Source organism: Carassius gibelio, chromosome B5 (genome assembly GCF_023724105.1).
Source record: "Carassius gibelio isolate Cgi1373 ecotype wild population from Czech Republic chromosome B5, carGib1.2-hapl.c, whole genome shotgun sequence".
NCBI lineage: Eukaryota > Metazoa > Chordata > Actinopteri > Cypriniformes > Cyprinidae > Carassius > Carassius gibelio.
Window position 1 is genome coordinate 27,670,502 of NC_068400.1, and position 24,540 is coordinate 27,695,041.

At 37.1% G+C, this 24,540-nt stretch overlaps 2 protein-coding genes across 3 annotated transcripts in view; one reads left to right on the forward strand and one right to left on the reverse strand.

Moving 5' to 3' along the window:
- Positions 1 to 436: 436 nt before the first annotated feature.
- Positions 437 to 1,741, forward strand: LOC127958185 (piggyBac transposable element-derived protein 4). The gene has a single exon (XM_052556981.1). The coding sequence runs from the start codon at positions 437 to 439 to the stop codon at positions 1,739 to 1,741; it is 1,305 nt and encodes a 434-aa protein (XP_052412941.1).
- A 9,067-nt stretch (positions 1,742 to 10,808) lies between these two features.
- Positions 10,809 to 24,540, reverse strand: part of LOC127958147 (arrestin domain-containing protein 3) — a 40,646-nt gene continuing 26,914 nt past the window's right edge. Inside the window, exons 1-7 of one of the 2 annotated variants that reach the window (XM_052556946.1) lie at positions 21,591 to 21,916; positions 21,457 to 21,492; positions 21,295 to 21,355; positions 16,338 to 16,485; positions 15,335 to 15,431; positions 14,623 to 14,879; positions 10,809 to 14,424 (exon numbers count right to left, since the gene is read on the reverse strand). In XM_052556946.1, coding sequence (XP_052412906.1) covers positions 14,014 to 14,424; positions 14,623 to 14,879; positions 15,335 to 15,431; positions 16,338 to 16,485; positions 21,295 to 21,355; positions 21,457 to 21,492; positions 21,591 to 21,852 — 1,272 coding nt within the window. In that variant the 5' untranslated portion in view covers positions 21,853 to 21,916 and the 3' untranslated portion in view covers positions 10,809 to 14,013. Of the gene's footprint in view, positions 14,425 to 14,622; positions 14,880 to 15,334; positions 15,432 to 16,337; positions 16,486 to 21,294; positions 21,356 to 21,456; positions 21,493 to 21,590; positions 21,917 to 24,540 lie in introns of those variants that run through there. The other variant, XM_052556945.1, reaches the window with a different exon arrangement.

The following is a 24,540-nucleotide window of genomic DNA, read 5'->3' on the forward strand; positions in this document are numbered from 1 at the left end:
AATGTTAAAAAAAATCGCTACCGTGACCGTTGGCTCAAAAAGTTAACGGTAACATTATTTGAAAATGAGCCAGACTCTTCAGCTGCCCACAGACTGTATTACTAGTACTATTTCAGTGTCACAGAATTAACAAAGTAGTATTTTTTGTCTAATTGAGCTGAAGTGAAATCGTAACGTTACCTCAGAGCCACAGATGTCGCTGGGATTATCCTCTTCTCTCTCTCTGGGTGGCTAAAAGAGACGAATACTGGGCACGCGCACACAGAGAAGCGCGGCATCGGCCCGCGGTCGTGAACCAACTCAGGGCCGACGATTGATGAGCTGGAGAACAGAGCACTGACCAAATTATATCGGCCTCCACCAGGCCGATGTTTTATAGATGTTTTAGGTATAGAGGCCGACGTTTTGATATTGGGCCGACGTCGGCCAGACGTACATGTGCTGTCTGGGTGGCTTGAACATCCTCATGGGCATCAATCAGCTGCCAGACTACAGCATGTACTGGGCCAGTGACATTTTCATTGGGAATGCTGGTTTTAAGAAAACAATGACTGCCCGGCGCTTCGAAAAACTCAACCACAACGTGCACTTGTGTGACCGGGGGTCAGAGCCTTCCAAAGGGGAGCTGGGCTATGATGGACTTTACAAAATACGCCCCCTGATGGATATGGTCGGAAATACAATGTGGGATGCCTACCTGCCTAACCGTTGTTTGACCATTGATGAGTGTGCTATCGCCTCTAAGGGCCGCTTTTCGCTGACACAGTACATGCCGTCAAAGCCACTGCACAAGGGATTGAAAGTGTGGATGCTCTGTGACTCTCGCTCAGGCTATTGTCACCGCACTCGTATTTATGTCGGTAAGCCGAGCAACGATCTGGCAGCTGCTGCATTGAGCCATAAGGTGGTGACGTCACTGGCAAGGGGGCTTGAGGGTAGACACCACCACATTTTCATGGACAGCTTCTTCACATCGGTGCCCCTTCTGCAGCATCTGCTGCGCCAAGGGCTCTACGCCTGCGGGCCCACCAACCCGTGTCGGCGAGGCTATCCCGAAGCCCTTAAGCCCTGCAATGTTGGGAAGTTAGCGCCGGGTGAGTTCTATCAGTGTCAGCATGGCAACCTCGTGGCCACCATCACAAGGGATGCTAAAACCGTTAGCTGCGTGTCTACTAACTCTGCGCCTGGCATTGTGGGAATCAGGCCAGGGAAACACGACGGAGACATGAGCGATGGAGATTGCGGACTGGTGGGGCTTGGAATACCTCGTCCACTTCCTCTGCTTTTATACCAAGAGAACATGAGGGGTGTTGATTTGTGCGACCAGCTTAGGGAGTGCTACCAGGTCGGGAGGCCGTGCAAAAAATGGTGGCGCTACTTTTTGTGGTTCTACGTAAACCTCTGCATCGTCAACGCCTATGTGGTATTGCGAGAAAGCCGGGGAGGGTCACCGCCAGCAGGTTTTAATGGCAAACAGTTTACACAGCGCCATTTCCGTATTCGCCTGGCACAGCAGCTGATAGGTGACTATCAGGGGGCAAGGGGCATGGAGCGGGCGGCCCGTAAACGCCATGCGGATTCGCCCTTGGAGTACGGGCACCGCCTCGAGCGCATGTCAGAACGCTCGCGCCGCTGTAGGAACTGCACTAACAAAGGCCTGAGACACGAGAGTGTGTTCGGATGTAAGATCTGCAATGTGCACCTGTGTAGAGGAGGGTGCTTCAGTGAATTCCATAAATGAGCATTTTTTAAAAAACTACAATTTTCACGTTTTGGTTGTTTGTCTATCAGGAAAAATGTTTAAAACAGTGGATTTCTTATCCAAAGGCAACCATAACATAGTAGTCTGATTTGATTAGTAATCGTACTTTAGTAATAGTTGTTGTAGTAATGCACGATTTGCAAGGAAACAGAAATTATACATTTGCATTAGTATAGAATGTTTTATCCAATTGACTTTCATATTTCCAACAAAAGACCTTGTCACTTTTTATATTACTATGAACAAAAATGCATTTTATGGATTAATAAAACTTTTCAACACATAATGGCACCTAAAAGAGCATATGTTGTCTGTGAGAAGTTTTTTATCCTTTTTTCAAAATAAGTTCTTAAAGAAATGTATTTACTACAAAACCAGACACAATCATTGATATTGGTTTGTTTAAATCAGTTTTTTTTTTTTTTTAGAATGACTTTCTTTTTGATTGTCTCTCTGTTGTTGCATATTGTAAACAAGTATTTCTATGTCTGAAAAGGCTTCACAATCCAAGGCAAAATAGAGATTGTTGCCTTTTTATAGCATTCAACACAACAAAGGCACTATTAACCACAGTCTTCATCTAAGTGCAATTCATGCAAGACATCTTTAGAAAAGGTCTAAAGATTATAAAGCTCAGTCCAAACACTGATTTTCCTTTCCATTTAGGAACACATAATTACAAGCATTTTAAAATGACATCATAATTTAAATCATTTATCATACGGCACACAGAACAATCATCAGCGAGTGTCTAACAGGGCCATTGTTTGGTTGTTTCCTCAACTGTTTTGGTGAGTCAGTGTTAGGCCTTTAAGCATGGTCCTCTTGAGGTTTTGGTTTCTCAGATCCACAACAGTGCTGTTCCCTCCAGCTCTCTGATGAAGAACGGGTTAGTCAACTGGACGCCCCTCCTGTCGATCTAGGGGAGTCCCGCGGGGAGTTGCTATGGCAACCCCAACATGTGAAGACAGTGAGTTGCCAGCAGGCTCAAATAGTTGTCATGGGTACTTGCCGGCTGTGAGTTGGGAGATAGCTCTAACCACACCCCTAGAGCTCTGTTCCAAAAACAGTCCACGTTCAATTGTGGAGAGGGATGCAGCAGAAGCGGCTGATAGTTTGTTTAATCTCAGAAATAGCTGAAAGAGGGACATTTATATGTATTTACTTGGTTTTGACTGCAAAGGCCAGCTATTATAAATAGCTATGTGCAGCTTAGAAGTATAAAATATGCATGGTGAAAAGGATTGAGACAAACACTACAGTTGGGTATTTAGCTAGACATCAGGAAGAAGTTCGAAGAAACGTAAAAAAATACTAGGTACTGACAGCACATGTTATCCATCTGACTTCAAGAATATGCTGTAAATCAAACACATTGTTTTTATTGCAGTTTTTTTTTTTACAAAGTATCTGAGTCAGAAAGTAAGTGGGTAAGCAGAAAAAAAATAAAAAGAGGACAACTCAGTTTTTAATTTCAGTTTTTATTTTCAAAAATCTTTTTTATTTTCATTGTGCATTCCAAATGATCTCAGTAAAACTGCAACTGGGTTAACTAACACAATAAAACAATAAAAACATGATAAAATAATAAAAAACATGATTTTTGTTTTTGCAAATAATATATATATATATATATATATATATATATATATATATATATATGTATGTATATGTATGTATATGTATGTATATATGTATGTGTGTGTATATATATATATATATATATATATATATATATATATATATATATATATATATATATATATATAATATATATATATATATATATATATATATATATATATATATATATATATATATATATATAATATATATATATATATATATATCAAGAGAAAGAGAGAGAGGTGTTAACTTCCATTGTATTGGTTGCCCTTGCAAGGTATTTAAGAAAGCAACTGCTTAAAAAAGACTTCAGAAATGCCCAAAGTCAACCAGTAGATGTCAGAGTTTGAACATACAGTACTGAAACTTTAGACTGTTTGTTCAATTTTACTTCAATATTTGCTTTAAGACTATTTCTCTGTCCGTTCAAATAATTACGTAACATTTGAACACCTCTAAATGGTTTGATATTATCTGTGCAGTAATATATGTACATGGGTCCACATTTTGCCATTTTCTAGGTTAGCAATGATCCAGCATGATTTGAGAATGTTCCAAATACAAACAACGATTAAAATGGAATTCTCATTTTATTATAACCTAATGTTTATTTATAGAATTTATATTCATTTACTTCTTTTTTTATTTGTTCAAATTTCAGGGGAAAAATTCCAGATTTTATGTCCACTGTATATGGACACAGTCATTTTGCAAGATTTTTAATATTTACAAGCAATAAGTAGTATACACAGAAAAGTTTGCCAATATTTGTGTATATAAACAAACTTGGCAGCCAAATGATGTTTGGCAAAGCATGCATGGAATTCCACTTCACATTACTCATTAGTAGGCTTGTAGAGAGAATGCAAATCTGTTCATCATGATGAACAATATGAATGTTGTATATGCATTAATATAAAAACAGACTACAGAAAATAAGTAAGTAACAAGCAATCTAGATTAAAACGAGGGATTCACATGTAGATATGAATTCAAAGCAAACTATTAAAATTAATCAGCAATATTATGGATTGTGTATTCCTGTTGTAAAAGTGTTTGATTTGTTTCTCACTTGGTAAACGTTAGTTATGCCAAATACATAATTTAGGCCTTCTTTCATAATAGATATTGACTTAAAAAGCTGCTGATTATTTATTAAAAAGTCAATAAATTGAAGAAACCTCACCAAAATGATGTTGATGATGTAGTTCTTTTACAATAAATAAATAAGTACTAGATCAATTAAGTAAAATATAGGAGAGTCCTGTCTCAAATGGCCCCTGCAGGATTAGCGATCAAACTGGGTTCAAACAGCAGCAGCTTTACCTTCACCAAACCTGACATTACAAGGTCATTTAAAAAGTGTTAGTTTAAAAGGTTACTCATACTAAATATTGTAGACTTTGAATTTATATTTTTTACAGACTTTTACAAGCAATATTTCAATCGTTTTGTCTGACAAAATTGAAGTGTGCTAGGTTTTACAAGTGTGGATGAATAATGCATAATGTCCCCAGTTCAATTGTATGTCATAGAAGAGCTGATATGAGCTTTAGCAAACAATGACACTAGTGATAGCTATCACAACAAAGGAAAACAAGCACAAGAGAAATAAAAAGGGTATAAAAAACAAAGATTACACAGTGAGATAGGGATAGCAAATAGGACAGCACAAGCTGATCAAGTCATAATTCTGAAAACTGAAATTAAGAATCATACAACATTTTAAATACTTTGAAAAATAATAGAACCTTGCAACTGTAAAATTCCAAAATCTGCTCTAATCCAAACTGCAACCTAAATACAATCAAGCTACATCAATTGGGAAATATGAAATAATTAGTCTCCTACAACATAAAATGATAAAACAAAATCAGTAAAAAGAAAAATAACTAAAAGTAGAAACACTACAATAATAAAATAATAATAATAATAAAAATAAAAAAATAAAGTCAATACAGCAGCTTGACTGAAAAGCCTATGATAGCCAAGATATGCCTCAAAGACTTTTCACAAAATAGGCCTCACCAGGTCAAATTTTCCAGTAGGCCTTGAACGGATATAAAATCCTTTAAATCCAAGTTGTCAAATCCAAATAAAATCAAAGCAATGGCACAAATACCTAAAATAAGCTGGCAAGGAAACATGCTGCCATCTTGGATGAATGTTTGGTGATTTAGTTGGCCTAAACACACCATCATTATCATTCTGGATTGGGAGAAGTGACAGTTAAATCTTTTAATCTGAACACCCAACCAATATAATACACAGTACAGAAATAGTAAGCAGCAAGGTTCATGAAGGATTTTGGAGCTAAAACCATATTGTTGTGTTTTTTCTCTACATCACAGAAGACTTGACAGTCAATAAATGGGAAAACAAACTTGTAAATTAAAAAGTAATGCGTTACTTTACTAGTTTCTTGAAAACAAAGTGATCTGATTACGTAACTCGTGTTACTTGTAATGCGTTACCCCCAACACTGTATGTCACTATTTCAATTATTATTGGAATTTACCTTTAGCTGTTACATCACTGTTCTGCTGCAAACATACACTCAGAGAAAAAAACTGACACTGGAGCGGTACCCTTTACGTTCAACTGAAAGTAGTTAGATACTATTTGTCCGATTTATTCCAGAAAAAGAAAATAATCAACCATAATGATATTCACACAAACGCTTTAAAATTAGGTTACTAAAATTGACTAAAATAACACAAAAATTAGAGCTTTTATTTGGATAAATATAGTGAAACTTAGAAACCACATGTAAACGAACATCAGATGATTCATTCCAAATTCAAAAACTGTATTGGCAAATTTTGTAAGCTGAAAATGTTTCCTCATTATACACTTCATAGTCTTGTATTGCGGGTCATTTTTAGACTACGTTTGGCAAACGCAAATAGAGTGTCTGGCGCGTAGATTTCAATGTTAAGTCAATGCAAAGGCACGTTTACGCGCGTCTGGAGGTCTCGCAGCGTGAATAAGCCGTTTAGCACGACGCGGAAGACGCGAATTGTGCTTTTTGTGCATTTAGCATTTGACACAAATTCGCATCTGCCGCCCAAGTTGAAAAATTTGAACTTTGGCGTCAATTCGCGCTGCGTTAACCAATCAGGAGCCTGCTCAAGAGTCACTCATTCAACATGGAGGAACGACAGATGTTGTAGATGCTGTCTATATAAATAAACCGCATATTTGAGTTTAAAACAACTACATTCTCGCCTGAAATACTTTTAAAATTACATTTCATGACACGATAACAGTAATAATTAGAAAATTATCAGAATAAAAATGAATGAAGCGAATTTCACACTCAAATGAAGTAAATGATCTCAAAATGTTCAAGTGGCAAACTAGACGCAGTAGACGCGAATTTGACACTCTATTCGCGTTTGGTGTGAACACAGCATTAAATGCACAAAATATGGAAGGCCAAAAGGGTCAAATTCACGTGAATTTTAACGCGTCAACAACACGTTAAATACGTGTATTTCACGCGTAAACAACAGGTATTTAATGCGTTAAATACCTGTTGTTTACGTGTTAAAAATCAGCACGTATTTAACGTCTATTTAACGTGTATTTCACGTGTTAAATACACGTGAAGTACACGTAAAGTACACGTTAAAAATCAGTTTGAACAGGTCAATGTCATTGGCTGCTGAGGACTTGGGTCAAACCACTTCTGTGAGCTTAGAGGGGTGTACCATTCACAGACAGGCAACCATCATTTAACATGCTATAGATCAGCTTATTCAGCCTTATTATTTTGTATTTTTTTTGTATAGACTATAGAAATAATATAATTTAATTGCAATTTTATGAAATATTTATTTTTTAATAAATATTAATTAACATTTTGTGGTGGTAGTATAATGTTTATAAAAGTTACAGTATTTTGTAATGAAACAGGACTTTTTGTTTAGCTTTTGACTCGCCAAAATATACTATTTAAATACTGTTGCTTTCTGAGTGCCATACACAAAAATACCAACTCATAACTCCACGAATATAGCAAGGAGAGTCAAAAGTTATAGTCTGAATCTACTGTGACGATCCAAGGGGCTGTAGTATTTTATTTTGCCCAGCAGGTGTCATGGGGTAACACTTTTTGTGTCTTTAGGTTAAGTGCTGTGATGCAGGTGTGGAAAATTTATTGTGATTAACCATGCTGCCTATAAGATGCTGGCTTTCTTACCCTCTGGAGGGAAGGAGATTGGGGCTTGGTCTCTGCTGGTCTTGCTGTTTGGTGGTCAGGTGGACTTTCTCACGCTCTCCAGTCCAAGGCTTGATGTTGTGTTTTTGTATCTTTATATTTTTTTTTATGTTTCACCTCAATGTGGTTATGGCTGTTTTCTGATTAAAACTCATATTTGTGCAAATTTGATTATGTTGTATGGACTTTCTATTCATGTTGCTACTCCTTGATCCAAGGGGTTGTAACACTACATTCTGTCAAATGTTTAATAGAGCTCTCCAACTGATTCATGGGTTTAGGTATTTTTTACATATAAAAGATCGTAATGGATTGTTTTGATTTTGGACTCATTTCAATCTTGAGAATCTGCTGTAAATAATGATATGCCATTTTTCACAATTAGAGCATGTTTCATGAAGTTATAAAGGTAAAACCATGAGAATATTGTAGCATGTGTGCATTTGGAGTTTTTTTCTTGTTTTGTTATAATTCGATGACGGATATCTTCAAATCTAAATGACAGATTATTGTATAATTGGGCTCATTTTAATCGAGAGAATTTTACATTTTCCAATATTATTAAAATAACTAAATTACTAGTAACTACTTACTGCTCAACTCTGACTTTCAGTAAATAAAATATATATATTTGCACATTCTCCTGCTGAGAAATAACTGACAAAAATGTAAGAAAAAATATAGTGTTCAAGATAAATTATTTATATCCATCTTATTTGATATTCAATATCTCCGGACATACATACGTTTAGTTAAAGTATCGGTTTCAAATGTTTTGTGATAGTATAAGACTTAAGTTAGCATCGAGCATTAACATTTGTGTGGGGGAAATAGTTACAATGGAGGTAAGCAATCAATTCAGGTTTAAGATACAAACCATTGAAATCAATATCTGTCTTTAGAAAACAATCATCTTAGGAATCAACAGCTTTTATTGTGCTTACATTTACAGCTATCGCCAAGTAGGTGGCACTTATTGAAACCTCTTTTTTGTTCAGCAATTCCGCACTTTTTGTTCAGCGATGCACTCATCAGACAATCAGTAATTAGGTACACAGGTGATGTTATAAGACATAAGCATTTAAGACTTTCAGGATTAGAATGAAAACTTGTACTAGGGTCAGGACAACAGAAGTATTCTACTGCTACCACCGTCAACCCCCCCACCCAACACATCAATATTACTAATCATATTTTTCAAATTGCGGAATTAAAATCAATAAAAATAGAAATCATTTGAAAGCTTAGAGTCTGAGCATTACAATGCATATATCATGTTGATCAACTCCAAAATAGTGCTGGGGAAAAAAAAATAATCATCATTTTGCCATGTACTCTAATATTTATAAAAATATCACACAACTCGGATACACATGTGCCATATGTCATCTGAAAGGTCTCATGAAGTAGAATAAAACAACAGGGCTCTAGGCTCATTTTTTTTCACTTGTTACACTAGTGCGCCTAACTTTTTTCTTACAAGTCCACTTTTTTTTTAATCGCTGTCCATATAAACAATATTGACTTGTAGCCTAAAAGATTAACTAACAATCTGGTCAACATAATGTATTTGAAGCACATTTCTACAAGAAAGGTAACTTACTGAAAAAGTTTTGGTGCTTAAAGTGTTTCACTGAGGTGAAATTTAAACCTAAAATATCTCAAGATATATGAAATAAAAAGAAAATCTAAATTAAGGTTTTAAGGGCTTCAAACTCCTGTAGTTTGGCCTTCTTGATCTTTGGCCTTTGCTAATCCAGCTGGCCACACTCTCTCTAGCATCAAAATCTTCCAGACTTGGCCCTCTACACTGATTCTTATCAGATCTTCCACTGTGTCTGAAAAAAATGGGACAAATCAGACAAACCTGTCTGATTTGAACAGGTGAACAGTCCCTAAACAGCTTACACTTATTGTATCAGCTATTAAAATAGTTCAGTTTTATATGTAATAGTAAAGTGATTATATTTTGTTAATATAATATATTTTATTAAGTTAAGTTAGAAAAGCATTTGGAGCATTTTATGTTTGTTAAATATAAGTTTTAGTTTTTTTTTTAAGTAACGACCAAGCTGCCAGCGGCAGACAGTGAGCCTATATGTTTGATCAATTTAGCCTTCTCAAATCATCACGACTTGCCTAAAATAAAATCTATAGATATAAAACTGTTGAAGCATATGACAGTGTTTGTTAGACCCAGATAAATGTAAGCTATCCAATCATTTGTGAGGAGATGCTTCAGGACAGGGAGACGGCAGCATGATCACTTGCAATTTTTTCCTTGGATATGCCATCATTTTTGCTCATAAAAGGTAAAAGTAATACATTATTCGTAACTGTACTCGAGGGGTTCCCCTTGAATGGCTCGTTGCACCGGTGCGACCTCAGAGTTTTTTTCAGTCGCACCATTGAGAAATTGTTTGAGGCTTTGAATAAACTAGAGTGAGTTTTGTACAAGAAGTCAACCCCAGACCCATATAATAATAATAATAGGCCTATTGATGTCACCGTTTTACTTGTAACTTCATAAAACAAGATTATGCACCAGCATTTAGAGTATATTCTCCTGATTAAAAGAGCCCAAAACTATCTGTCATTTATATCTAAAGATTTTCCTCATAAATTTATGACGCACATAAAACTGCACAGAGAGCATGTAGTTTAGCCAAAAATCTATGGTAGCTGTCATGTAGGCTTTCCATTGATAACTTCATGAAAAAAGCACAGGCTATATCATAAAAAAGACAAGTCATTATTTGCAGATTAAACACTGTCGAAACTCACCATAAAACATCATTTAGATCTAAATATATATTTCATAAAGATATAACACATAGAAAAAAACTTAGGTAATATATCTTAGAAAAAAAATAAAAAAAAAAAAATCAGAGGTTTCAGTCCCGTGCCACTTTACCTCTTAACTTCACCAAACATGCATAGATCCTTTGATCAGATCGAAAGATTTCGTTCATAGAGCTGTGACACATGAAAGCAGACTGGCGCACTGAGGCTGCAAAGAAAAACAGCTCGATACTTCACGTTTTGTTTTCATTCATAGCTTCAAGAATCATGCATAGATCATTATTTTCAGAAAATTATCCCAATTAAAATGAGCCCAGAGATACTGTAATCCATGGATGAGATCCAAATATATTGCTATAACAAATAAAACCCAACAGGAACAGCACAACAAATAACTTTAGTTTCACTTTGCGCTTTTATTAATAACTTCATGAAACATTCATAGTAGATCATGCAAAATTATGTCATTTTTCCAGAAAATTCTCCAGATTAAAAGGAGCTCAAATTCATGGTAATTTGTTCACTTGATCTAAATATATTACTTAAGATATTATCACACACATGGAACCATTCAATTGAGAAAAAAAAAACATAGGTTACATTTCCATTCATAACTTCATGAAACATGCAAAGCTCGTGGAAAATTTTAAATTCTCTCAATTAAAATGAGCCCAATTATACAATAATCTGTCATTTAGATTTGAAGATATTCGTCATCGAATTATAACAAAAAACAAAACAAAAAAAACTCAAAATGCACACATGCTGCAATATTCTCATGGTTTTACCTTTATAACTTCATGAAACATGCTCTGATTGTGAAAAATGGCATATCATTATTTACAGCAGATTCTCAAGATTGAAATGAGTCCAAAATCAAAACAATCCATTACGATCTTTCATATGTAAATAATACCTAAACCCATGAATCAGTTGGAGAGCTCTATTAAACATTTTGACAGAACGTAGTGTTACAACCCCTTGGATCAAGGAGTAGCAACATGAATAGAGAGTCCATACAACATAATCAAATTTGCACAAATATGTGTTTTAATCAGAAAACAGACATAACTACATTGAGGTAAAACATAAAAAATATAAAGATACAAAAACACAACATCAAGCCTTGGACTGGAGAGCGTGAGAAAGTCCGCCTGACCACCAAACAGCAAGACCAGCAGAGACCAAGCCCCAATCTCCTTCCCTCCAGAGGGTAAGAAAGCCAGCATCTTATAGGCAGCATTGTTAATCACAATCAATTTTCCACACCTGCATCACAGCACTTAACCTAAAGACACAAAAAGTGTTACCCCATGACACCTGCTGGGCAAAATAAAATACTACAGCCCCTTGGATCATCACAGTAGAATCAGACTGTAACTTTTGACTCTCCTTGCTATATTCGTGGAGTTATGAGTTGGTATTTTTGTGTATGGCACTCAGAAAGCAACAGTATTTAAATAGTATACTTCGGCAAGTCAAGAGCTAAACAAAAAGTCCTGTTTCATTACAAAATACTGTAACTTTTATAAACAATAAACTATCACCACAAAATTTTAATTAATATTTATTAAAGATACAAATAAATAAAACTGCAATTTAAATATATTATTTCTATAGGCTATACAAAAAATACAAAATAATAAGGCTGAATAAGCTGATCTATAGCATGTTAAATGATGGTTGCCTGTCTGTGAATGGTACACCCCTCTAAGCTCAAAGAAGTGGTTTGACCCAAGTCCTCAGCAACCAATGACATTGACCCATTCAAACTGATTTTTAACAAGTACTTCACGTGTATTTAACACGTGAAATACACGTTAAATAGACGTTAAATACGCGTTAAATACGTGTTGTTTACGCGTGAAATACACATATTTAACGTGTTGTTGACGCGTTAAAATTCACGTGAATTTGACCCTTTTGGCCTTCCATTATATGAGCACCATTTGCGCCTTTCATTTGCATTGACTTAACAATGAAATCATTCGCGCCAGATGCTCTATTTGCGTTTGGTGCATACCTGTCAAGTTTTGGATTTGAAAATAAGGGAAATTTTCCAGTGCCCATTGCGAGCAGTCCCACCACCCCAACAAAGCTCCAGTATCCCTTACATTTTAAGACAGGTGTTATAGCCCAAATTAAAACACAAAAGGGTATATATGAAGAGCATTTATTTAAAGGCTTATTTGCATATTTTCTGTTAATTTAACATTGCTTGTCTTTACATTTACATTTTATTTTAATTCCACACATTCTTTTCATTTCATATTGCTTTTCTTTAACAGTTTTTCTTTTCATTTCACATAACTTTTCTTTTACTCTTTTAGTGAGTTGTTGTACCAATTTGTTGCAGACTTTGCTTTCTTTAAAAAAGTAAATTCGCTGTCCCATTTATCACGGTATTTACACATGGGTTTTGGTTTTTTGGCAGGTGTGCCTTCACTCTCTATTGTAGCATCCATCATCCGTCTCTGTTTTTTCTTTTGTTGTTGTTGTTTTTCCCACGTTATAACTCATGTCATCTGACCTCACACACCCCTCGCGACAGGCTACTACAGGTGGGAGTTATCGCGAGACTAGTGACAGAGCTCAGATTGGGAATGTTTTTATTATTATTATTTTATTAATAACGCAGGTAAAAAAAAAAAAAAAAATACGGGAGACTTACGGGAAAATACTAATACGGGAGGACGGCGGGAAAGAAGGGTAAAATACGTGACTTTCCCGGCCAAAACGGGATACTTGACAGGTATGGTTTGGTGTGAACACAGCATTAGGTCTTAATGATCTGAAAACTTTTCTTGTCATTTGACAATGTTGCAATTCAACAAACAACAGCATAAAAAATGGCCCCTGCTCGAGTAACATTTTTTTTTATGCGAACACTGGCACAGCCTTCTTCCACAAGAAACATGCAGTTTTTTTTATTTTTTTTATTTTACCGATAGAGGGTAAAATGTTACATAGAGGAACTTTAAAGAGTAAATCTATATCTACGTTTTAACTAATAATAAACTACTCAATCCGCTGTTAACAAGATATAGAGTCTATGTGAGTAAATTCGGATTTATATTTCATACATAAATAGAAATACATAAAATGCATTATTCAGTCGAACAATAAACAAGCGTCTCAGTATGTTCAAAAAGGTTTTTTGGTCTATATTGTTGTAACAGTTTAAGTTCTGATCAAATAGTTTTTAACAGTTTATGGATAAATTAATGGCAAATGCATATAGCAATTTATCAGTTCATGCAGAAACTGATGGTAAATCTACACTAAAAAAACTGTTGTTTCAAAAAAAAGTGCTCATGCTAACTTAAAGTTGTCACTTAGTACAATTTAACATTTCAAGTTGAATACATGTATTTTAAAGCAGCACAAATGCTAAAAGTAAAATTACTTTTGATGTAAAATGTAGCACTATACTGAAGGTTCAGAAACACAAAAATAATAAATAGTATAGAATGTTGTTTGCTTAACAGTCAACATCACTACCTAAAATGTAAAAGGCTATACAGGTATATATAAATCATTTCAAAATTATAGATAAAACAATAACACAAAATAAATCTAAGCTGATTCTAAAATTACTTTGTCAAGATTTTTCAGGGTAGTCTGGCCACTGTGGATAAAATTGATATTCCTGATAAGGAGGTGGAGCTGATGGGTCAGACTGATTTGAAACTGAAGGACCAAAATGACCAGGAGGTCCAGGGAAACTAGGTGGAACAAATTGACCCCGTGGTCCAGGGTAACCAGGAGCAGGAAATAAATTCAGAGGAGGTCCATAGTAGCCAGGGGAACCAAACTGACCAGGTGGTCCAACCACATTAAGTGGTGGTGCAAGTGGAGCCATAGGAGGTGGGTTGGGGTACACATTGCTTCCTAGTGGTTGATTCCAGATTCCAAAGTCACTGTTTGTAGCCCCTGAGACAGGCGGAGGAGGAAGAATCACAACTGGGAATTTAATCTCTGGATCTGAGGCATATGGCACATCCAGGTGGACCTAGACGCATAGATATTGAAGTACAAATTTTTAAATTAGGAGCAGGTAATGACAACAGAAACCCATCTATGCTTGATATAAGCAATCACCACATCCCTTAATTTAAAATACAGTTAACATGTTATGATCCAACTTTAAATTAAAAATATAACACCGATACGTCATTCTAATGGCTGTGCTTCAGATGTTAAAACTCACCCTGAGTCTGTACTCAACCTTGAGGATCCTACAGTTTAGGATAGATATGGCAAGGCTGGGTGGAATGGACAGCACTTTTGTGACAGTTTTCTTTGAGTTTGGATCAATGGGTTCCCCTGCATCTTTAATCAGTTCACGTGTGTGAAGTTTTCTCTTGCCTCTTGCTAAAAAGCTGTGTTTTTCATACAGGCAAAATTTTGGTTTGATTGTACGAGAAGAACTGTTCTGCACTTCAGCCAAAACTTTCAAGCCCTCTCCTGTAGCAAGACAATGAAACAATTAGGTCAAATTGTAGAGTAAAATATCAAACTATGTCTCGGTTTGCCTTTTGACAAAATGGGCATCTTATTTCAGAATCATGTTATATATGAAAAATAAACTGAAAATAAATTAATCTGTACAGATAATATACGTTTTGCACAACCTCTACATTACATAAATGCTTTCCTAAAAGAAATAAAAAAGTAGAACCAGTTTTACAAATGGTTACATGGGTTTACAGTTGTTTTCTAGGCTGAAATGTGTAACAGCTGAACACACACATTCTAAAAAGACCTCATTCATCATTTTAATCTACTCACTTACACAGACTGTAAACATGAAACTCAAGAATGGAAAACTCCATCTAACAGGGATCACCTAATCCACCAAAAAAAAAAGTATGTTTATTCACAATGGGAGAACATTAACACTATTAGAAATACAATTTTACCAAGGTAGTATCCCATTTTCTCAGTGTTTATGTTCATTGAGACACGCCCAGAAGAGAAGGGTTTCATTTGTTTATGTTTGGCTCCATGCTGAGGTTCCTAAACAAGACAAAACATTCAACACGGTTACAAAACATTAGATGAATGCATGGTGTTACGTCCCCCTCTGTGTCTAGGGGTGACCAGGGGAGTTACATATGCTACTTAATTAACAATTGTGTCGGTGAACTTGCAAACAAAATAGTGAGAGATTTGACTATCTGTAATCCCAGCACTCACACTCATGGAGACTCTTAAAGATTTTATTTACAATGTGAAGTCTTTGTACAGCATTAAAGAGTAAGGGAAAAATCAAAGGTTTAACATTGATAATTCAGAAATAAGAATAAGATGCTTGTAGCTTCAGGAGGGGGTTAAGGCCAAAATAACAAACAAAAAGGGGATGCTAACTGAAAGCAAAATAACCTAACTTATCTAGCAAACAAAACATCAAAATCAACAACATGTCTCTTCCCTGACTCACTGTTCCACAAAACCAGGAGAAAAGCATACTTTAATCAAATAAAAGTGGCACCCACCTCCTTACTGCGTCTGCAGGCAGAAAAAGAAACAAATTTCTAATCACTACAGCCAGTACAACAGGCTGTCTTGAAGATACCCTACGGACCCTGATCACACAATAGCAATCAAATACAACAGGCTTTCTTAAAGCAGCACTACTGCTTTAACCACAACTGGAAAAACAGACAAGCCGTTCCATCTGTTTAAATACAAGTTCCTCTCCACAGCTCTGACGTGGAACAGGTGACATCAATAAGGTCTTCTGTGAGAGGACAAGGGGGGAACAGAGGAACAGAGGAAAACCAGCAAAAACTACACTTCCCAACAGGATGTTAGGCATCAGGGAAGCACAGTTACACACAGTATTAACAGCAACAATGATATACATGACATACATTTTAGGATGTAACAATGGTAAAGACATACTTGGGATCATAGTCTCACCATTAGTTCAGGATTGGACACAACTGGTCTGGGGACATAATGAAACTCGGTTTTGTCTTTAATGGAAATACGCATTGATCTGGAAAGTTTTGTCTCCAAAGTGTAGCCAACATTTCCAACTGAACCTTTGAAGGTTGGTGGGAAGTGCCTATAAGGAAAATAAATGCTTTATGTAAAATACATTACTAAAATCAGGGGCGTAGATTAAGTTTGGCTATTTTTGAATGAATACATCTACAGTTGGGCTGTACAATGAATCAAATATCGATATGGACTAGTTTATATGAATATTAAAGTTAAAAGAGATTACAATTGTTCTACGCTTGTCTGGGAAAGAGCGCTCAATATGTGCATTTTTGTCATTCAAATACACACGATGTTCGCTGTGTTTTCCCCCCATGCCGACTCCGCCCTCATCACGCCCCCAACTATGACTAGATGCCAACTGTATGTATACACACAGATGGTTGGTCTGGGATCGTCCCTGGGAATGCCCACGTCACGTGATGTGAATTTAGCCCGTGGGGGAAAACATTGCCTTGGCGCCGATTGAAATACATGGGTCAATCATGCCGAAGAGTTGTTGTGTACTTTTTTGTACCTCCAAAAAACGAACAAATTATGAATTGAAGTTCTATATCCTTCCTAATAAACATACAGAACCAGAAAGGATGACAAAATGGCTACAAGCAATAAGTTGTGATCATGGTCAAGGGAAGTTGTGGAATCCCAAAACTAAGCATGTGTATCTGTGCAGTCGGCATATCATCACAGTAGGCTACGTTAACATTGTGTTCATTATTAACGTTATCAAAACGGTGTAAGGTTGTTTCAGAAAGTGGTATGCATATATAATTAGCCTTATCATTCTACCTGAAGCAAAACGTCTCCGGTTACTATCGTAACCTCGGTTCCCTGAGAGGCAGGAACGAGACATCACGTCAGCTAAGACGTATATGGGAACTCTTCCCTTCTCCACTTTCACTTAAATCTTATTGGCAAACGCCAGCTGGGGACAGCTGGCCAATTGACGCGAAGCATGCAAATACTGGCAGGTCAGCGGGCAGTATAAAATGCATGGGCACGAAAATTAGGTCAGAATCACGACTGAACGCTAGCACAGCTGATCAACCAGCGGCCACGCGGCTAACATAATGTCTCGTTCCCGCCTCTCAGGGAACCGAGGTTACGATAGTAACCGGAGACGTTCCCTCTCAAGGCGGTAAATCAACATTACGTCAGCTAAGACGTATATGGGAAATGTATACAGCCAATGGCCGTGTCGCTAAGAGTGCTTGCATCTGATAGGCAGAACTAGGCCAATGAGACATCTGCTCCGACCCTAACAAAATTTGCATAACTTCAAGCAATATATCGAAATCTGCACTAACCAGGGCAGACACAACGCAATAAGCACTCAAGCATGAGAGTTAAACAGAGTAGACGGCGTTTGCGGTGACTACTGCATAAACCATATAATCCATAACACAGAGTTAGCAGCCATGGTAACTACTGTATAGCTGGTCATAACAGAATGAATAAAACTTAACTCACCGAAAGTACATGTGACGCTACAGAGGGTACATCCAGCTTGTAAAACCTGGCGATTGTGTTCTGGGAAGACCAGCCAGCAGCAAAACATAAATACTGGACAGACATACCTCTAGACCAGGCCCATCAGGAAGCATTTATATTGTCCTCGCAGAATGAGCTCTGATGTTGAGGGGATAATCCTTCCCCTGGCATTCGATAGCGTCCACAATCCAGTGAGAAAGTCTCTGTTTAGAAACAACACGTCCCTTATTACATCCACCAAGCACACGAACAGCTGGTCCGACTGACGAAAGGCGGCCGAGCGATTCATATACATCCGTAAAATCCTAACAGGGTTCCGGCGCTCTGAGCATCAGTGTCACGCGAGGCTGACGGCTCAACAGATAAGGCGGGCAGGGAAACAAAACGGTATTGAGTGACTTCGGAACGAAACCCGGTCTCGGCCGGAGAACGACATTACAGTCGCCAGGTCCAAAACCGATGCAACCGATATCGTTCACCAAAAACTCATGAAAGTCTCCAAGGCGCTTTGAAGCAAGGCAGTCTTCAGGGAAGCTCCTTAACCACAATCAAAGCTAATGGCTCGAACGGTAGAGATAGAGCCCTCAAAACTAGAGCTAAATCCCACTGTGGCACGGAGGGCGGCCATGAAGTACACAATCTCCTTGCTCCCCTGAGAAAACTGATTACAAGAGCATGCTTACCGATCGTTTGCCCGTCAACCGGGAACGAAAGCGGCAATAGCGGTCACATACACCTTCAGCGTGGATGGTTTCAAACTCCCGCCATCCATACTGTGCTATAGAAAGCACAAAACATTCGACACGGAACAAGTCCCCGGGTCAATATAAATGTCCTTGCACCCTTTTGTGAAAACTCCCCACTTCTGCGCGTAGCAGCGAATGTTTGATGGTGCTCGCGTCTCTGTAAGTGTGTTTAGCACTCGTGAGTGCAGAGCGTCCCGCTTATTAGGGTCCCCGCAGCGGCCACACATGAAGGTTCCACAGCTCGGGGCTTGGGTGCTATATTGTGCCATTCGCCTGAGACAGCTGGTCCTGCCTGAGGGGGATTCGACATGGGGGAGCCATCACTAACTCTCTCAGGTCCGCAAACCAGGGCTGATTCGGCCAGTTCGGGGCCACGAGTATAACTGACGTGTTCTCCTCCCTGATTTTGCACAACACAGGCAGAATCTTCACCGGAGGAAACATGTAAGCCTGGCTTCCGGCCAACGCGATGTCAGAGCATCTCCCGGCAGGGGGGAGTGAGATAGTGAGAAGAACGTCTTTTTTTTACAGTGTGTGTTCTCGCTCGTGGCAAACAAATCCACTTCCTCCCTCCCAAATCATTAGATCTGATCCTGGGTGAAGCCTCCATCTCCTTGAGGAATCCAGTTCCTCGAAAGCATGCTCACTCCACAGTTCAAAGTACCGGGGATGTGCGACGCTCTTAAGGAGATTAAGTGTCAGTCCGCCCACAACAAGAGACTAGCTGCCTGTTTGAATAGAGAATAGGCTTATCGCCTTGGCGCACTTTCTGCGTCTCTGAGAAAAGCTCCATGACGTCACAAAAGAGGCCGGAGGGAGCAACTGGAACGTTTAGGAGCGTCCTACAGTCCGCGTCTTCCAGGACAGCTAGGGTAAGCCATAAGTGCCTGTAAGGACGACCATGAGCCCCATGAAACGGCTGAGCAGAACGCTTAGTACCAATGAGCGCGAGATCAGTTGCCGCGCGCAGATCCCTGATGACGTCAGCGCTACTGTGCCGCCATCTGCCTGAAACACGTGGTCCATGTGAGAATCCCAGGCAGGTCACACAGAACTGGTAAAGGTCCGAATCTAGCATTAGCAGCCATCGGATGCGGAGAGGAAAAACAGGGTGAGTAATCAACTATTGCAACTTCCGCTGACCTGCCAGTATTTGCATGCTTCGCGTCAATTGGCCAGCTTTCCCCAGCTGGCGTTAGCCAATAAGATTTCAGTGAAAGTGGAGAAGGGAAGAGTTCCCATATACGTCTTAGCTGATGTAATGTTGAGTTACCACCTCGAGAGGGAACAATATAACGTTAGCCTATTGTTGAACTTTAACTCGCATGAAAACGCATCTGCTAAGAGGTGCAGTCTACATGATACTCCGTATTCCCACTAGAAAAGTGATAAATTCACCCTGTCTGTGTTTCCAAAGCGACATGGATAGAATCGCGGAATCCAGTCAAAAATAGAACTTGCTGTATAAAGCAGAACATCAAGGAATTCTATTTTTGAATGAATACATCTACAATAGGGCTTTACAATGAATCAAATATCGATATGGACTAGTGTATATGAATATTAAAGTTAAAAGAGACTACAATTGTTCTATGCGTTTCTGGGAATTCGTTCTCAATAAGTGCATTTTTGTCATTCAAATACACACGATGTTCGCTGTGTTTTCCCCCACGCTGACTCCACCCTCACCACGCCCCCAACTATGACTAGATGCCAACTGTATGTATCATTGTATGAAAACAGTTGTTTACGGTTTTGTTTATTTTAAGTCCAAAAAAATCTCAAGCAGGTGATAAATAAAGGATATGAACAATGCAGTGCTAAATGACATAGCATTTTTTACAGTATAGAAACTATTCTGCCTTATTATGTGATAAAAAGTGTTTGTAGTATATAAACAAATCATAATTTTTTTGTTATTGTCCAGCAGTTATAGATTTCTAAGCCAATTAAAAGCTAGATATTAGAGAAAAATTAAAGTTGCCTATAGTGTCCACTACCAGTCAAAAGTTTTTGAACAGTAAGCTTGTTAATATTTTTTAAAGAAGTCTCCTCTGTTCACCAAGCCTGCATTTATTTGATCCAAGTACTGCAAATCAGTGAAATTGTGAAATATTTTTACTAGCCTATTTAAAATAGCTGTTTTCTATTTGAATATATTTCAAAATGTAATTTATTGAGATTTCAAAGCAGATTTTTTTTATATCATTACTCCAGTCACACGACCCTTAGAAATAATTCAGATATACTGATTTGCTGCTAAAAAAGAAAAAATAATGTTGAAAACGGCAGAGTATAATTTTTCTTTTATTTTTTCAGGTTTCTTTGATGAATAGACAGTTCAGAAGAGCAGCATTAATCTGAAATACAAATCTCTTGTAAAATGATGTCTTTATCATCACTTTTGATCAATTTAAAGAATCCTTGATAAATAGAGTATTAATTTCTATCATTTATTGAACATATACATACATATATATATATATATATATACACATGTGTGTGTGTGTGTGTGTATATATATATATATATTAATAGTTAATTTGCATGTATTTAGGAAGCAAAGATAGTTAGTACTTTGAACTTTTGACTTTTTGTTCTTCTGTTCTTAAAAATGATTTTCTGCCTTAACTTACTGTAGAGGCAACTGAAAGGTAAATGGGTAAACATGACGCCCTGGTGCCACAACAGAAGAATCTAAAAAGTCAAAATCACATAAAAAAAAAAAATCAGATTTTTTAAAGTAGATTTCTGAAAGCTCTTGTTGCATTATTCATCTAATTCGCGAAAAGACTTACAAGGATGTCCTGATGGATCTTTCAGCATCTCATTTCCTGCAATATCAAGTTACAGCACAATATTAATCTGGTTAAATCGATCTGGTCTCTTCTAAATTTAAACCAAAACATACAGCAGCAGTAGTTCCTCCTACCATGCGTTATGTCCTCCCGAACAAAAAATCTCTCCACGGAATAAAACTTCTCCTTATCTGAGTAAACCACAGTGTTTTTGCCGCGAGGTTCGGACCAGTGCACTTCTGCTTTACCTTTAATTTTCACACTCAACGACTGCATTTTTGTGTCCTTCGCTACATCCAGAATGACTTGTCCCGATATAAAATCCCCGCTGGTGAAGGTATTGCCCTGATTGATAGGATTGTAAGTAACAGAAAGGTTTTTCACAGTGAGGGACATCTTGTCTCCTGGTGCCAATATCTGCTTCCCAGAGTCAGTCACGCGACTGCAGGAAACAATCAACAAATGTATGTGGGCTCTTCCAGCTGGGGGAGGGACATACTTGAAGCTAATGTTGGGCGTGGTTTATATTTACATTTGGACCTGGTTAGATTAAATAATCCAAGCCAGATCTCAAGGGATTGTGTTGGGAACAAATCTAGGGAAGGCTACACAATTCTGCTAAAGGCTTCAAGAGCACAGTGGCCACCACAATTTACCATAATAAAATAATAATAAAAATAAACAGTTTTTGATGTCCACAAGATGGCAGCACGCTAGATGTGAACAAACTTGAACCAATCCAATTGTACCATTATTGACAATTAAATAATACAATCAAATAATAATTACATTTAATTTCATAAATAAAAGAACACCTTTTCAAAATTTCTTGTAGGACTAAATTCTGAAAGGCCGAGGTTGTCACATATTTTAACGCAGTAGTATTTCCAAATGAACTTGTAAACAGATTTCTAAAAATGTGTCTTTGTGACAAGTCCCACTAAAAAATAAAAATAAAAAAAACCTTTCTCTGACCTGACTTTTCTGTGATTGTATTTGGTATCTGACTCTAAACCTTATGAGAATGGAATTCTTTATTTATTTTTTTACAATACTTACTTTTACAGGAAAAATAAATGACAGAATCATGTCAGTGTATATGTTCCAGCTCAACCAGTTGCTTAAACCAGTTTAATTTAATTATTATTATTATTATTGTATTTTATTTTTTGTATCTTAAAACTGTGAGCAAATATTCTACATGCAGTTTATATTGCAACATTTATAGAATAAACCCAGCATACAAAATACACACACATTATGTATTTATTTAGCCAATGAGAAATCTGTCTTGCTGGTAAATTACCTGACAGGTAAGCTAACCAGTGTTGATTCAATTCAATTCAAGTTTATTTGTATAGTGCTTTTTACGATATACAAACCATTATAAAGTTACTTTACAGAAAATTAAGTTTCTACAATATTTAGTAGTAGCTTTTAAGTAGTGACTGTCAGTTTGTGCGCATATGACAGGATTTTTCAGAAAAATAAATGCAAGACGTATACGTCAGCCAGATGATGAACATTATTAACAGCAATTATTTTATGACGCAGTCACACTTGTAGCAATATTTGTTAGTTCTGTATGTTGTTTCAGGTTTAGCATCATCTGAGGTCCTCTGAACAGTCAGCATCATCTCTTCTCAGGTGTTCTGGATCCAGACTGGAGCTTGTGTAAATCCTAGTTACAACGGGATGTAAATGCCGTGGAAAAACAGAGAAACAAATAGAGACATCATATATAGCTGCTGTTCCAACAAAGTAAAATTAATTTGTTTAACCCAAGCTAAAGAATAAGAATGCGCATTTAATCAGATACAACTGCAGTCACAATTTAAGAAATGCATTATTCGAAATCCTTGGCGAAAGAAATGTGTTTTTATGAAAGTTATAGGGTAAATTAAGCCTATGAATAATTTGCAGTGCTATTAAAATGGATTTAATAAATAAAGTCTTCATAAATAAATGATCCTTAAATCTCAAACAGGTGTGTGTGAATAACTCTTAAACAATCTTAGTGACTCTGAAACCATATTCTGAGATCAGAAAAAAATAATTTCAACAGTAATTTTGGTCTGAACTGTATGTCTTGTGGATTGTTTTGGCATTGTTCAATAGATGGCAGCACTGCACATGTTTAGAGTACCTTTCTTGCATTAAAGTTGCAGTAGGTAACTTTTGTAAAAATATATCTTTTACATATTTGTTAAACCTGTCATTATGTCCTGACAGTAGAAAATGAGACAGATAATCTGTGAAAAAATCAAGCTCCTCTGGCTCCTCCCAGTGATCCTATTGCCATTTGCAGAAACTCCATCGCTCCCGGTAAAAAATAACCAATCAGAGCTGCGGTCCGTAACTTTGTTTGTGTTCAAAATGTAGAAAAATTTATATAATAAGCGAGTACACCATGAATCCATTTTCCAAACAGTGTTTTTAGCTTGTCCTGAATCACTAGGGTGCACCTAACAAGTGTTTATATTCGGACTATTTTAGATTGCTTCGGGGTACCGCGGCGGAGTAACCCAGTACATTTGTGATTCTTCATAGACATAAACAGAGAGAAGTAGTTCCAGCTACGATGTTCTTCCACAAGACGCAAGCAGTTCTGTTTATTAACCGCTAGAACGTCAAAAGTTCCCTACCGCAGCTTTAATTAACTACTTTTATACTGACCAACAAAAACACACACATATAATCTGTATTTAAGATGCTTATAGACATTCTAGAGAAACTTTGAAACAGTGCCGGCCCGAGCCTCTTGGGGGCCCTAAGCAGAGTTTGATTTGGGGGCCCCCCTCCCACCATGCAAAGTCACCTGTGCTTCAAGATTATTGACACAAATGTCACACTATAATGTTACATTATAAATGAATACAGTGAGGTTATGTATTAATACAAAATAAATAAATACAAATCAATACTTAACATACTTCACTCTTAAACTTCTGAATACAAACTGTCACAAAACATGAAATAAATAATTTGCAAATGTCCAAATGCAAATGTGCATTAAATGTGCAATCTTTTAAATGAAACCAAAATAGACAAACATTAATATAATAAAAAATACAATGCTACAAA